Source organism: Trichoplax adhaerens, genomic scaffold, assembly GCF_000150275.1.
Source record: "Trichoplax adhaerens TRIADscaffold_2 genomic scaffold, whole genome shotgun sequence".
Lineage (NCBI taxonomy): Eukaryota > Metazoa > Placozoa > Uniplacotomia > Trichoplacea > Trichoplacidae > Trichoplax > Trichoplax adhaerens.
The window spans coordinates 3,337,825-3,354,540 of NW_002060944.1; the positions used below are offsets into that span (position 1 = coordinate 3,337,825).

The following is a 16,716-nucleotide window of genomic DNA, read 5'->3' on the forward strand; positions in this document are numbered from 1 at the left end:
AACTTAAAGTTCAATATCTCAAACGAGCTAATTCATATTCAGGAGGGAAATAGAAACCTCGTCTTTAATTGCATGTATTGTATTAATAACTTTTTTCACTTTGGTGTTTACAGCACTACTAGCTTGAGCTAGCATTTAACAAACTTGCAATAATGCAGTTATATTTCTACAGATCCAGCTAGAAGCTTAATAATATTATGTATTTTAACAACAGATACCAAATTTCTGCTATTAATAATTACTATTCAAATGTTTTTGTAGAAATACTAAGGAATACTTTACTTTTCTGAAATCAGAATCTAATATTTCAAGAAAACCAAATATCATATCATAATGGATAACAGAAGCCCCAATTTACAACCATATTCGCGATATTGGTGAAGTTTTGTATCTATACTTATCATAGTAATAGGCTAACCTTACATCTGCAAGGCTGTAATAATTCAGCATTACCTTAGTATTACCCTTAAAGATCCAATAGGATTACAAATTCTCACCAATAGAAAAATTGCAGAGATCTATCCGTTCTTATTGTATAGGAGTCTACAGTACGAATAAGATAGCACAGTTTCACATAAGATATAATAAATGCTTTTACTAACGACTAAAGATTATAATGTAAATCTATAGACAAAATTTCTATAGTGTGTTATTGCAATGACTATGATTCAACACTACCATATGTTGCCTATGATGTAAATCATAATTTATTACTAATATTATGCAATATTCATGTTGTCAGTCGGTCAGTCTTAAATCTGTTATTTACTAACATGTACTTTATAGCTTATATGATAAACCAATATTTTCTTGTTTTAATTATACTGAAGTTTTGCATTACATTTATGCTAGCTGCCTTACTGTATGAGATAAATTTGAGCTTTTTGGTGTTATACTTGATTTCGTAGTAAATAAAAATTTTTTACTAGTAGTCATACAGGTTTATCATTTACACATACATATATACTACAATATCTCAATTTCATTTCTATCATTCGTGCATCCTATCTGTTTTATTTTATCATTCGGCAGCAATGACCTTTACAACTATTAATGAATGATGTAGTTGCTTAGAGTCTTTTGTAGATTTTTCTATAACAGCTGATAGAGATTGCAAGTTTCAAAGATAGATCATCAAATGTTGGACAACACTTTATTTTGTATTAGCTAGAGACATACAGTTTTAGGTAGATTGATATACGATCGAAAATGTGGAGCGATCATTTTATGTTCAATACCTTACTAAAAATGCCCATGATTTGCTGAAAGTAGTTCTAAATTGCCTTATTACCAGCTCTTTGAGACATTGAAGGTATGAGTAAATCATTTACGTTTACTTCTTACAAAATTTCGAACTAGACTTTATTTCCTTCATTAAACTAGACTTTAAGCTATATTACAGCATTCATTCACTGCATATAGTTGCATGCTCGTGCAATAATAATTTTTACTCATCGTATTTTATATTGAGATTATCTATCTCATTCATATACACATAGCATTTATCTGTTCTTTAATAATGATACGTATAAAAGATGCTCTTTTTTGCTTTGAATACACATAAGCATGATCTAAATAGAATGTTTTAATTGTTATTCTGCGTATATCACTATGCATATCAACTAGGTAGGAGCTACACAACTAGATTGAGCTACCTAAACTATAATTACTACTCTACAGTACATCATGAAATGTTTTTAAGAAATTTAGAAAGATACAAGTAAGATATTTGAAAATAATTTATTTAATTAAACGGCAACCTGTATTTTATAAATGATGACTGTGAAAACTATAATTTTTTCGAGTATTGATCATTCCTAATGGTACGTCATCAATGAGATTTTATTCGTATACAACGTATCATAAACGTATCTTTCTAACTGCACTTGAAGGTAGATTTTTGTTTATGTTGCAAAGTATAGTGAAATGAAACGGGCAATCTTTCATACATACAAAAAGAAATACTATTGGATATAACAAAGGCAAATTACAGCATAATAGTAAATTTATCACAAAGCATCATAATTTAAAGTGTTCTTCATTTACAAATTAAATATCGAGATTCGCTTGCTGGATACAACTTTTATCCAGCTGTGATTAATCAATCAATCAATATTAACCAAGCAAGAATTTCACTAAATAATCTGTACAGAAATTCATTATAAGCAGTAGACATTGAACGTATTTAAGTAGTACTACGCCAATTCACTAGGTAATAGAAATAATATCAAAACATGAAAATATCTACTATCGCCGTAGAAGCTTAAGAATTAGTTATTTGAATGAACCTTCCAAATCTTAATACAATTATCGTCAGATCCTGATGCTAATATGTTATCAACTTTCGGATGCCACCTAACAACATTTACGTCATGATTGTGTGCCTGGTAATAAGCAATAAATAGCTAAAAATTAGGATTTACCAACCTAATAAGCGTAAACTACAATCAATGCTGAACTTGAATAAGCACATTTTCTGAGAAAAAACTTTTATTAATTACCTTATCTTTGCATAGTTCCATTGTGGCAGTAGCCGATGCATCGCTTGCATTCATTTCCTTGAAAGTGTTATTAGTAAAATATTAAACTCAGAACTATTGAAACTAACTGATTTGATATAGATATAGTAATCCTTACAATAGAGAAGATACGAATTGCATCATCACCACAAGCGGTAGCAATCTTATTGTTTAGTTTAGACCTAGATAGAAGTATAACAGAAACCAAGAATTAAAGCATGTAATGAAGTTGCAGTTGCAAAGCAATGGGTGACTATATACCAATCAACGTCATAAATCGGCCTATTATGATAACCAGCTATTGTACATATACTGATCCACTTTACTTCTGGAGTACCCCATAGTGTCCATTTTCCAAATAAAATTATAGAATTCAATTACAAGCACGATTTTAGTCACATTCATAAATTACAATTAAGCAATCTAGTACGCTAAAAAAGTAAGACGCAACAAATAAGTTTTTGAATGTAAAAATTACAAATAAAATCATACCATCAGATGGACCCGATTTTAAGCATTTCCAAATTTTTAAAACCTTATCATCCCCACAAGAAACTGGGCAATTAAAATATTAGATACGGTAAGAAAATATTGAAGCCAATACTGTCTTAAGTTGATTTTTTTTACATTCAATACAAGATAGAATTGATTACCAAATAATTCTCCACTGGAATGAAAGCTGAGCGACCAAACGGTTGATTCATGTCCAATAAGGGTGTGACTACATTCCCTTGATAAAGATAAGCAGAATTCAGCATTGAGAAAGACTACCTTTGAGTAAGTAAGTAAGTAAGAACGGCTATTGATTATCCTTAATAGAAACTGTTTTTATGAGATTGGAATATTGGTCCAGCGTAACTAACCAGTCATCGTCAACCTCTTTATATATCTTGATAGTGTTATCGTAGCTAGCAGAGACTAGAGCCTGTAAAGTATTGGAAAAAGCAGACAATTTAATTAGCCATATCACCTTTTAGCGATAATTAATATAATAAATTCGAGTACTTTATTTAAATTTGCTCTAATCATACGTTTTCTTTTGGACTCCAAACAACATGTTTAACATCTTGAGAATGATCGGTTAATACACTAGCGCATTCATATTCTTCATCTTCTTCGATAACTTTTATTCAATTAGAAAACGAAGTACAGTAGTTATATAATATAGAATGAATAGTAGCAATTTATTGCAGTACTACAGAATGTTTAAATGAAACATATTAAATGACCACATACATTCCCAGATCCAGGCAGATTTATCTCTGCTACAAGAAGCCAAATACACTCCAGAAGAAGACCAATTAACACATTTTACTTCATTCTCGTGCCCTTCTAGGGTTGCCATACATTCAAAGTCTGTAACAATTACATTGTAAGCAAGTTATGCTGCATATAAAGCTAATGCCACCTCTATTTTCTATTCATTACAGTATAGCTGTTGTTATGATATTATATTGCATAATTTCCCATCAATAGCGAGTAAAAATATATACTTGCCGATAAGACAAGATCATGCTAGGATAGACTAGAATAAAATAGTTTTATTACCTAAGCAAGTAAACTTAAAACTCTTTGCCAGTATGGTATTTTAGTTTCATTAAATCAATTTACAAATTACAAGTTAGAATAGAATACGCATGAACGCTTACCTCCATCCTTTTTAGACCAAATACATATTGTTGCATCAAAACTGCATGATGCTAAATAATTTCCACAAGGTGACCAAGCCACTTTACGTATAAATAGTTGGTAATGAAAGAGACAAAAGATGTTACATGTTGTTATATTTTAGATTATAGATATACGCGTACTCGTACGGCGTGATTATTGATATATTAGTTACAGAATTGCAATAGTAATAATCCAGTTACAACAAACCGAGACCAAGACTAAGCAATATTTGACCGAAATATGCTCTTTGAATTAGTACTAAGCTATGCTATTCTATGAAAGAATCATATATATTCTGTGATCGACAGGTATAGTCAGCTAGATGCATCTGTTACTTACCGCTACGTATCGTCCTCGTATGTCCTTCTGTAAGGATACTTTTACAAGTCCATTGATCAGAATCGGAATTTTTAGCCCAAATACGGATGTATTGACCGAAATTAAAAATCAAGAAAGGGAAAGATAGAGGTAGAAATGCGACAGTCGTCATTTAAATGCCACACAAGTGAAAAGCTATGCAAAATACCTTGTTACATTGTATAGTTTTGAAACTGCGCTACAGAATTATCACGAGTTTAAATATATTTGTGCATGACTACGAAAGCTAAATATAAATTCTATATACAAGTAATTCTTTTGTAAGTATGTTAGAACTGTACAATTATCACCTAGTATGATTTATAATCAATTTTGCTACGTATTTATCAAATAAATCCGTTGCCTTAAGTTATTACAAAAATTATCAGTGGTATTTAATTGTAGCTGAAAAGTTACCATCTGTACAGTGCTAAAACATTGTTTTAGACCTCTGAATTATTTGCCTAGTCGTCATAGATTATGCATTTGAGAGAAAGTTAGGTTAATCTAATGTGTCTTATCCACGAAATTATAGGTGATGAAGCTATCTATCCGAGGCTACATCTATTTACATTATATTGAATCCTAGGAGTTAATGATAACAGTAAATAATCTATCTAACTACGTTTGGCGATATCCATAGCGTTAAGCTGTATTTCTGAGGTCAACTAGATTCATTAATCTTATTTAACCTTAGGTGTACATTATAGTAGTAGATATCTAATATAAGTATAACTAAGCGTAGTGATTGCTTTCTTAGAGTAGTAAATAATCTATCTATTTAAGTGAGATGAAATCCAGAGCGTTAAAGCAGTATGTCTGAGGTTAACTATATTGATTCTATTCCATCTTAGGTATACATCCACTATAAAGTAGATATCTTATATACCTAAGCGTATTGATTACTTTCTTATAGTAGTCAATCATGTATGGAATTCAGTATGGTAAATCTATAGCGTTAAGCGGTATGCCTGAGGTTAATTGTATAGAGTCGAATGCACCTTCAGGTACACACTCGTAGTAGTATCCTATATAACGAAGCGTAGTGATTACTTTGTTGGCGAAAGTATTAACAAGTTGTTATAAGTAATCGTATACCGTATAAGATATCAGTACTGTAAGGATAATAGGCAACTTTACTACAAGATATAGTCAGTACGATACTCATATGTAGAAATAGTTGTTCTACAATTACATAAGTATATCTATCTATATATATAAATATATATTATTTGTACTGAATGCGGAAGCATATTGGTATAGTTTTATCGCCGCTGCAGCTCGCTAACCATGCCCCATCATGACTCCAATCGACACACCAGATACGATCTGTATGACCTATTGGATACGAAATCAATACATTCAATAGATTAGTTATAAAAAAAAGTCAATTGTAACCGTGGATTTACATTTCAGTAGCAATCATTTCGCCTCTTGTATCAATGAAATTAAGTCAGTTGGATGAGAAAATGTTGGTGCAAAATAAATTGTAAATTCAACAAGGACACTTGATTTGTGGTCGATTCGTGCCATCTTAAGCTTCACCATATGACTATCAAGTCTGAGTCCATAAGTAATAATGAGTAATACTGTAGTCATAGGCTATCGATGTAGAAATAAGTAGACAACTAATTGTACAAAGATAGCTGGATTAGGCCACATTTACTGGGCCTAGGTGCAGCCTATTTGAACTTGGACCTGTGTCTTGGCTGACGGATGATACACTAGACACCAACGCATTGCATACAACATCATATCATTCATGTGATCCAACACGCCTCTTATTTTACAAGGTAATAACTTAAGAAATATCAGCAACCTTTTAATATTTGAAGCACTTCGATGGTAGAGGCCATACTGACTCGTTGTAACTAATAGATTGAAATTGTAAAGTACTGGATTGAAGGATATTTATTTCTTATTTCTTGCCTTTTGCAGTCACAACTTGACTCATAAGAAGGAGGTAGTCCTGACGATCTGGTACTAGTACGGTATACATTACTACCAATCTACCCATACCAGTGATACCACCCATGGACCACCGGATACACTCTACGGTATACGGTACCATGGACCTGCAGAATCTGGATTGTACACGTCCGTACCACCGTCGTCCGAAGCACATCCGTCAACGGATTTCCTGTACTGTACAGTACAGTATTGTACTGACTACTGACTGCACACTTCAGTGGTTTGACCATTCAAACACGGCCTTCATGGTCTACAGTAGTAGTCCATGTTGTTTCAGTAAATGTGGCATCGATCTAAATCGAATCATAGTACCGTACTTTGGTCCTCTTTGATATAGTCATAGACTTGTGGATACCTTGTGGTCAGTCCATGATACAGTAATCTACGCCAGTCGGACTGATACTTATGAACTACTAAACTCCAATATATTTTAGTAGTCCGTGCATCAAGTGACTTCAAGCCTTGACGCAATATCCACGCCTTGATTCCTGTACTGACAGACAGGCGGACGAGACTTCTTGGAGGAAGTGACGGCAAATCACACTACCCGGTCATCGATGACACTTACTGAGTACTGAGTACCGTTGGCTTGCATGTACAGTACTGTACACTGTACACTGTACAGTACAGTACTGTAAATCAGCGTGGCCTTTTTCTTTCTCTTTTGCACGGTACAGAGTTCAGTACAGAGTCGACTGTACTGTAAAATTGTACTGTACACTGTACACTGTACTGTACTGTACACTGTACAGTACAGTACTGTATCACGAATAGACCTGAGAAAGGTTCGGTTTGGCTCGATACGGTTCAATACCTTTATGATCTACAGTAGTGTACTGTACTGTACTGTACACAGTACCGTATACAGTACAGTATTCACGAATCATACTCTACGGTGTACAGTGCATAGTACTGTACTTGGACTATCAATGAGCAAACTCTTCATTTTGGTCCACCACTGCGCAGACTTCTGAATGTATGGGAGCGTACGTAGCCCTTAGACGAGTGAAAAAGACCTTTTTTTAGTCTTGTTTGAGTAGTCGATCGCGTGACGTAGAACGTACGTGACGCCACTGGTATGATCGAAGTTTTACAGTAGATTGCATCACGTATTCGACACGCAGGGACTGTACAGATTGCCCAAGTAGTAGTGACCTGGCGTATCTGACGCGCACGTTGTACTTCAAGTCCATTCGGTTGTCGATTTTCGCCGGTTGAAGATTCCACAAGGTAAAATTGCTTCGCTCTGTAGATAGTTGTACTAATTGAATTCATCACCTTGGATTAATGATGTTATTGGATCAAGAGAGAGATTGGGATAGCGTTTTCAATTTACTTTTGACTACCCAATCCATACTGACATTGCTTGACTACTGATTTTGGACTGCACTTGTACGCAATCATGTGGACAAGATTGGTATCGAACGTGGTCAATGAACGATGAATGACTGATAATTAACATACGCTTTCCAGAATGCCTTGATTAATGAATTAAAAAAAGTTCAATGTGAAAGGAAGATAGATTACTTATACACAGTCAGTCAAGTTTCAATCAATATGAAATAGTCCTTATTTATATGGGTTGGGTAGATGACTTTCTCCATGACTTGTGTACAACAGTAGCTAGACATGTTTTAGACATTCATCGCAATCGAAATACCAAGTGCAGTTAGTATATCATCGTTTCATCAATATTATTATTATTTATCATTATTAACAATGCAGTCATACTAGTAGAATACTTGATGGTGTAATACAATAAATTAATGATGCATTTGTTAACAAGAAAAAACACTTCATAGCAGATTATGTAGCATACTACTGCATACGTGCAGCTATTTTGATTGAATGACCAATATGGTAGATGAATTCATGCCGCTACATCCATTACCTTACAGTATTAAAATAAGAAATCGATCCTTCCCTAAATGAACATTGATTACTTTATGTACAATTTAGAAGATACTGTAGTCAGTGGATAGACTAAAAGCAATTTCAAGTAACCTCAGTAAGGTATATACCATTATGTACTGCACGTCGATCCATCATGAAGGCAAAAGATGCTATGGTTGAGAAATTTAAAACCTAATGATTGTAAATGACAGTACACTACATCCTATATGTTTTATGTAAATGATGATGATGATAGCCATTGACCAGACTTTGCAAATTTCACCACTGCACAAGGTGCTTGGAAAATATGTTTATATACCAATGTGGTGATACTCTCAATTGATGCGTATCAACATCTAAAAGTAATGTGTTTGATCACATCGAGTTTCTGCAATAGACTGATTCTTCCGTCAATGCAAAATGGCGCTACTGTATTTAGCGTACATAATGCGATTCAGTGCCATTCGACTCTGTAATTGATTTACATACTGTAAATTTAGTACATACGGTGTCGTATCAACTCCTACAGAATGGATACATTGCTACGACATATGTCGTTTGTTATGAGCTGTTGGCGAATTCATAGGATCTCTATTGACTAATCAGAAGTATCTTGTTGTATGCAACAGCATTTCTAGAAATGAGTGTTCCTGATGGTGATCCAACAAAGGGTGCAAAACTTTTCAAGCAACGCTGTTCCCAATGCCACACCACCGAAAAGGTAATTCAATATGCTAGATAATAAAGTGATGAATATGTGGCTTTGCTAAAATGTTACCTTAGTGTTAGTTAATGAGATTGATGACTTCAAATAGTCGTAATGATCATGATTATAAAGTAGTCAATTTTTAAATGTGGATACTGAAGATGATAAAATGAACGTATAGCAACACTATGGATGAAATGCTCACGCAATGACATTATAATCTTTTGCAGGGTGGAAAGCATAAGACTGGACCTAATTTACATGGCTTGATTGGAAGAAAAACGGGTCAAGCACCTGGATTCACTTATACCCCTAGTAATATTAACAAAGGTATGGTTTATTGCATAATAAATGCCTAGATTACAAGTTAGCAAAACAAGACAATATTGATCACTGTATTAATCCTTAATTAATATGTGGAACTTACAAAGGTATCACTTGGGGACCTGATACCCTCTTCCAATATTTGGAAAATCCCAAAAAATACATCCCTGGTCAGTTTATGAAATATTTTGTCGCTAAAGGACTATCCTAATTGTGCATAATCTAAGCGTTCAAACTATAATTTCGGATTGCATTCAATTTAGGAACTAAAATGGTATTTGCTGGCTTGAAGAAAAAGAATGAACGAGCCGGTAAATTGCGATTGTGACAAATACTTATCGTCAACTGATTGATCTTGAGTGTATTTGTTAACAGTAGGTTAAGTGCTGAATTAATCCAACTATTTATATTTACAATTTTTAGATCTAATCGCCTTTTTAAAGGAAGCAACGAAATAGTTATGGATGTGGTAGAGGATGATGTAACTATTATCGCTATTTCCCTGTTATTTCATTCTGTAGTACCGTCGACTATGATGTACTTTAGAATTTTTTAATGGTGAACTTTTCATCGATGCGTACTTATTACATTAGTAGAATCGGTAAATACTTAGCTGCTTAATTAGCCTAACAACTTCATAATTCAGATCAATACCAGAAAGTTTATCAATAAAACTTATTTAATCCAACTAGCTTAATTAGATTAAGTTTCGTGCGTCTCTTTACGTTGCATTTTGTGGTGCAATGTTCAATGACTACATAATTGTTTTCAACTACGAAGAGTTGAAGTATCCGCTTGATGGTTATGCACTTACTGTGGAACTGCGGGAAATCAAATAAGATAATGCGCTTGCTATCAAAACTCATACTGCTAAGAATAGCGTTTTGTGTTCATGAAACGCCAGATTCAAACGTAGCAATAGAAAACTCAGAGAGATGAAGGTTTAACAACAATTTATTGCATTCATAAGCAGTAAACATGAAATAGATAGTTGTAGCAGATACCATAACATCTAACTTCTATATAGGCAATTCTATGTGCTGCCATAATACAATTAAGTATACGCGGTACCCTAATTAATCAAGTACGTGTTCAATATACTGTATGACCTATAACATTTGTATTACAGTACAAACGAAAGTACTGTACTCACACGGCTGTTGGTAATCTCTATGATCTGTAATGCGTCGAAAATCGTACTCAATTTCATGGTTTCTAGAACTTCTGCACGATTCAAGCTCTAGTAACACGTATAGTATTGGTATGGCCGGAACCTGCCTTCCAACCCGTAACAAGAATGACGGGACTACCTTCTTCAAGGATGCCCAGTCGCTTGCCTTCTTCTATAGCAAAGTCTATCCTAGCATCAGTATCGTCAGACCAATTTGATAGACGTTCCTTAGTGTAGATAAGAGGGAATAAACCACGATAAAGATGCAATTGTTTTCCAGCTTGAGGACTGCGCGTAACAGCAATAATCGGTGATCTCGGTCGAAATCGAGAAAGCAACTCAGCAGACCTAAGGTAATATAATGGTAATGAAAGTGTGTTTCATTAGATCGAGGGATAATAATGCTATTATCATTCATATAACCCGAGGTAGTACAAAAATCCTACCGGCCAGTTGTTGTAAGGACGATGATGGCACTAGCACACTGCTTGAACGAGGCATCTACTGCGGCAATAGCACAAGTTTCAGCCGTTATTGTAGGAGTCGGAGTACTTGCACGAAGTTCATCAAATAAAATTCTATGAAATATGGCTGCTTCAGCTTCTAAGCAGACTTTGTGCATGATCTTTACTGCCTCAACTGGGTATGCTCCTTTCGCAGTTTCACCTTCAAAACACGAGTATAGGGTGTAAGCAATAAGACTATGATAAAAGCTATATCAGTTGTTGTCAGTTTATTCTGAATATATGCGTATAAAAGACAAATGATATTGCAATAATTACTTCAGCAAAGAAATAATGTACGGGTAATATTGGCAATAATGGAGATAGTACAACTTACCAGACAACATTACGCAGTCTGCACCATCTAGCACAGCGTTGGCTACATCAGATACTTCTGCTCTAGTAGGCCGTGGCTTTGATATCATACTCTCTAACATCTATCAAAAAGTGAAAAAAATTGTTACAAAAGGACTTAAATCAGTATCCATCTTATATTAGTAAAATGAAACAATCCTATTTATACTAGAATATATCTCAACCTGGGTTGCACAAATGACTGGTTTTCCAATTCTATTACACCGTCCGATCATCATTTTCTGAGCAATGATTACTTTTTCTGGAGGTATTTCAATTCCAAGGTCACCTCGTGCTACCATAATACCATCACTTGCAGTGATAATGTCATCAATATTGCTAACGCCTTCATGATTTTCAATTTTTGAAATGATTCGAACTCTATCACCATATTCACCCATAGCAGCCCTTACAGCACGAACATCTGCTCCTTTACGGATAAAGGATGCAAAAACCATATCAACCTGAACATACAAAAATTTATCATTTACTTTAACAGCAATTGATTAAGTTATTAGGCCTGAGCTCTTTCATCACTATATACAAATAACTAATAATGAGCTAACATTATTAACGTTACATAACCTCCATTTCTACGCCAAATCGTAAATCATTTTTGTCTCGCTCGGAAACAGCTGGCAAGTCAACTATAGCATTAGGCAAATTAACTCCTTTGTGACTTCCAAGAGAGCCACCATTTTCAATTTTAGTCATGACAAAATCAGGTCCAATTTCCGTAACTAATATTATGAGAATGGAAATCAGGCTAAAGGTATTATGGTATTACCGTTATAAATATAGTACGAATTGATAGAGAGAGATAGGTAAGAAAATATCAGATACAAGCTACAAAGGCTAACCCAACAAAGAAATAAGCCCATCGTCTATGTAAATTTTGCTGCCAAGAGATAGCACTTTGGTTAAATTTTTGTAATCAACATAAGTGCCTGCAGTACTTCCATTTTTATAATCGCTTTCACTTAAACTAAGTTTGAAGGCATTTCCAGTTTTCAATTCGACTTCTCCTGTACCGCTCTATTACATGACGAATCAATGTAACAAGAATGTAATGAAACTCATTCAACATTGCATATCATTTTTAATTACCTGTATCTATGCCTATGTTTTACAAATTGAGTCGATATTGATACAGGGACTCAGTAAATACGATTCTGTTGAGGTTATACAGCATATACAGTACAGGAGTAAACGATGAATGTAATAAACTTACGCCAGCAATTAAACCAGTGCGAATTTCCGGACCCTTAGTATCAAGAGCAATTGCAACAGTACGAAACAATGGACTACGCCTTATTGCTTCTCTGATATTATTGATAGTTTCTCTATGGTAATCATGAGTTCCATGGGAAAAATTTAGTCGAGCTATATTCATACCATTTCTTATCAACTGAACTAATTTGTCAACAGTGCGTGATGCCGGTCCTACAGGCAATACAAATAAGGAAAACTTCTGTATATAAAAACTCGCCAGATTAACTCGTAGATCTCACGTATTCTTAATCTTACCAATAGTACAGATGATGCCAGTATTTCTAGTCATGCGAGGGTAGCTGTCGATATCTAGCAAGCATACATGGTCCAATGAAGAAGACGCCTGTGCTGCTGGTGCCTGATCATCTTGATGCGATAATTCGCTCAATTTACGCCCAATAAATGGTTCTTCGAGTACTTGCATTCTGATCGATGTCTAACGCTGTTAATTTGTCGAAAATCAAGTTATTTAGTTTTTATTGGTTTAAGTCAATTCACTTTCGATTAAGTATTGATCAAGAACCTGTCGCGTTTAGTAGTTGAACGTAAACGATGAGCGTAAATTAAAATTTAAAAATATTTTAGTTGGCTGTAAAGAAAAATACTGTATTATTCTTTTAGACACTAATCTATCGTTTTATAACATCAGCTAAATCTTATCGCAGGAATTTTACATTATATCAATTTTTAGTATCGTCACATTTAGCTAACATTTGTAATCTATATTAATGTTTTAAATTTAATTTCATTTATTTCTTGTTTATGACATACGAGTATTGGCGTTTATGTAAGCACTTTTAAAATCTCGAGTGCGTACTATACTTGTGACTTGTCACACCTGACTGCCTCATTGTACAGTGTTCAGTACCGTATTGTTAGAGACTTTCTAAGGGAAACCTAAGCATTAGGCCCGTTCATAATAACCCCGATTACTCAAGATACTCAGCGTGAATAGCTTCAACGATGATACATTATTCTAGGAGTCTCCTAGCCCGTTCATAATAACCCTGAGTAGCTGAGTAATCGGGGTTATTATGAACGGGCCTGCTAAGCATTGTCATCTTAGAAGTCGATGCTTAGTCAGGTTTAGCCTAATGCTTGAACGCGCTACAGTGGTAGAAGTTAAATGCACTTTGTAAAAACTCTTTCATTTCCATAAATACTACAAGCGAGATTTCATCATCAAATGGTATCTAATACGATTACAAAGGAGAGACACGACTGGTAATTAATTAAGCAAACTTGAAATGCCCGCCGGTGTTATAACTTATATAAGCTATTTTAAATAGAATTTCTAATAGTTCTATACGCGTACATAAAGAAATTGAAGTTACCACCAGCACAACAATGGTTTATACGATATTGTTGAAGGCCAATACGAATATTCTACTATACATACTCCAACGTACGCTGTTAACGCTATTGATTATCATACTTTATTACACTGGGAAAAGATCGGGGCAGTGTGGTATGGTATATGTACTGTAGACTTGAATGCGGTACATTTGGACAATTTTGGGACCTTATGTTATAGTAGAATAAATAAAATAAATGACAGATTGTGAAAGCGTGATATATACATGTATATACGTACAGTAGTGTAGTGATGGAGGAATGATAGATAGGTCGACATTCTGTGTGAAAGCACTTTTACATCTACTGTATTGGTAACAATCGCTTGCAGCCATCACCTCGATACGAATATTTTCATGAATAAAGTATACTGTATATACATGTTTTATACATACCATCAAAAACGGTAGCTGCTACCGATATGATTGAAAGCAATATATCCAAAAGTATAGATAGAAATGAGTTCAAATTCGCAGTCGGCGTACAGTATTAGCCGATAACTATCAATTACACTATTTGGAGTGTTCCATTTTTGGGGTACTGTTTACTCTTTGATAACGTAAAGTACTTGAATATTAATTAATTATTGTGGCAATGCGCTGCCGCTACGACACTGTAAATACTGTACTGTACTATGCGTATCTGTACAGTATACAGTAGGTAGACTTAGCGATCATGCCGGACATGCTTTCATAATATTCTCAACAGAAATGTCCTATGAAATGAAGTTAATCATAATGTCTAATGTTACTGAAAGGAAATACTGTACTGTACGCGTATAATATAAAATCAAGTCTGCGGTGCCAAGTTAAAATGTCAAGCAATATTATTCGAATATCCAGTACGTACAGTACAGTATGCATGATTGCCTTCCCTATCATGTGTAATACTGTAGGTGTAAATTATAATGTCTACTGAGTGCTGCAATTTTTACTAATTCAGTTAAATTACTAATAAGGATACTGAAGGTGTAAAATGCAAAATTGATTATTTTGCAAGCTTTCAAAGCGTCCAGGCTATTCTTGCAATGCATTTGACTACATCGTAGGATTGATTTTTCTCCCGCTGGCGATACGTTTAATGAAATTATTTAATTAATGCGGTACAGAACATACTATACGAGTACAAGCGTACGCATCTGTTCTGTATGTAAAGAGCTGATGAACGATTCTCTCCAGCAAGCTTCTATGGAAATAGCCGGTGGTACTGCAACAATGAAACTTCTGACTAAGATACTGTCCGTATACATGGATTCAATATTAACTACATATACCATAGGCTCGACATGATTGCCCTTTACTCCAAGTCTTTGGCTACTGATAGCACAGATAGAAATATACGAGTACACTACTGTACAGTGATATTAGCAAGAAGAGGGATGGACAACGAGTCTGGAGATTAAGCTTGCGGTTACGTAACAAAAACCATCACCTTAGCACAAGCTAAGGTGATGGAAAATACGGATATAACTATAATGAATGGAATAAGTAATTGAACAAGCAGATTAATCAACTCATGCAATTGCATGAATACTTGAAATTAGGTCCTTCCCAACTTTGTTACGTTGTATCAGTGTTAAGTCAAAAAATTTGAACGACCGAAATGTAGTGTTCACAGCAGGTCTGCTTGAATTCTTCAACAACATTGTGGTACGTGACACCAAAAAGTAGCTATGGTTGCAGTTGAATTTTTTTTTTTGCAAGCCTGTGCATTTCTAGTACAGTCTGCCGATGTCGAGAATGTGCCTTGGGTCAAGTGTAAGGTATGATTGATCCTATTTCAAGATGGCTTACCTATCGCTGAGATGGTGGAAGGTGGGTGATTTTCAAGGAGGAATGGAGTAGGTACAAGATTTCCTGACTGCCAATTGAAGCGAATAACATCGACTTTTATGGCGGTATAGTACTGCTTACTGCGGAACTGTACTTACTGTAGGTCTTACTGAAAAGAGCATTTAGGTGCTGTTGCATCAACAGTGTGGAACAAAGGTACGGTGACTACTTGCCCAGTGTCACTTCTTGGACGGCTGAGCTACAGTGCGATTGATACAGTACAGTACAGTATGTACTGTACACTGTACACAGTACGGGATTTTGACAAAATTGAAAGCCCCTGTACTTACTTACTGTAAAAGGGCATGAATCTACTACTACAGAGTGCTTAAAAACTCGATGATTACCCCAGTATACACAATACACATATCATACACTTCTTCAACTACTCAACCATTCATTAAAGTGCCCTGTCTAAAAGGGCATGAGTCTACTACTACAGAGTGCTTAAAAACTCGATGATTACCCCAGTATACACAATACACATATCATACACTTCTTCAACTACTCAACCATTCGTTAAAGTACCCTGTCTAAAAGGACATCAACCCTAACTAGAAAGAAATGATGCCATCTTGACCACATTTCATACGGAATAACAGGGCTAGCTTACAGTGTGAATTGACGATGAATGAAACGATAGACTGTCGGTCTAGTCTTGCCAGCCAAGAGCTGTAATAACGGTACTCAGATGGCGGTAATACCACTAAGTGCTACACCAGTCACTTGTACGCGGAGTCACTCTGCCTACGACACAGTAGCAGACATTGTGACTCGTAGCGCAGTCGTG

At 35.0% G+C, this 16,716-nt stretch overlaps 3 protein-coding genes across 3 annotated transcripts; 1 reads left to right on the forward strand and 2 right to left on the reverse strand.

Annotated features, from left to right (window-relative positions):
* Window positions 1-2,270: 2,270 nt before the first annotated feature.
* TRIADDRAFT_20668 (uncharacterized protein) lies at window positions 2,271-4,680 on the reverse strand (the record flags this gene model as incomplete). The annotated part of the gene is made up of 10 exons (XM_002109859.1): window positions 2,271-2,405; window positions 2,605-2,701; window positions 2,781-2,844; window positions 3,012-3,074; window positions 3,173-3,249; window positions 3,383-3,444; window positions 3,551-3,642; window positions 3,756-3,875; window positions 4,169-4,249; window positions 4,530-4,680. The coding sequence occupies 10 exons, from the start codon at window positions 4,678-4,680 to the stop codon at window positions 2,271-2,273; spliced, it is 942 nt and encodes a 313-aa protein (XP_002109895.1).
* A 4,371-nt stretch (window positions 4,681-9,051) lies between these two features.
* On the forward strand, window positions 9,052-9,907 carry TRIADDRAFT_37186 (expressed hypothetical protein; the record flags this gene model as incomplete). The annotated part of the gene is made up of 5 exons (XM_002109307.1): window positions 9,052-9,132; window positions 9,348-9,447; window positions 9,549-9,611; window positions 9,705-9,752; window positions 9,865-9,907. 5 exons carry the CDS (start codon window positions 9,052-9,054, stop codon window positions 9,897-9,899), a joined length of 327 nt encoding a protein of 108 aa, XP_002109343.1. The 3' UTR covers window positions 9,900-9,907.
* Window positions 9,908-10,381: 474 nt separating this feature from the next.
* Window positions 10,382-13,111, reverse strand: TRIADDRAFT_35480 (uncharacterized protein). The gene is made up of 8 exons (XM_002109860.1): window positions 12,997-13,111; window positions 12,701-12,912; window positions 12,330-12,504; window positions 12,055-12,209; window positions 11,655-11,933; window positions 11,453-11,552; window positions 11,059-11,278; window positions 10,382-10,960 (listed from the first exon to the last, which is right to left on the reverse strand). Exons 1-8 carry the CDS (start codon window positions 13,028-13,030, stop codon window positions 10,675-10,677), a joined length of 1,461 nt encoding a protein of 486 aa, XP_002109896.1. The 5' UTR covers window positions 13,031-13,111; the 3' UTR covers window positions 10,382-10,674.
* Between the last annotated feature and the right edge of the window lie 3,605 nt (window positions 13,112-16,716).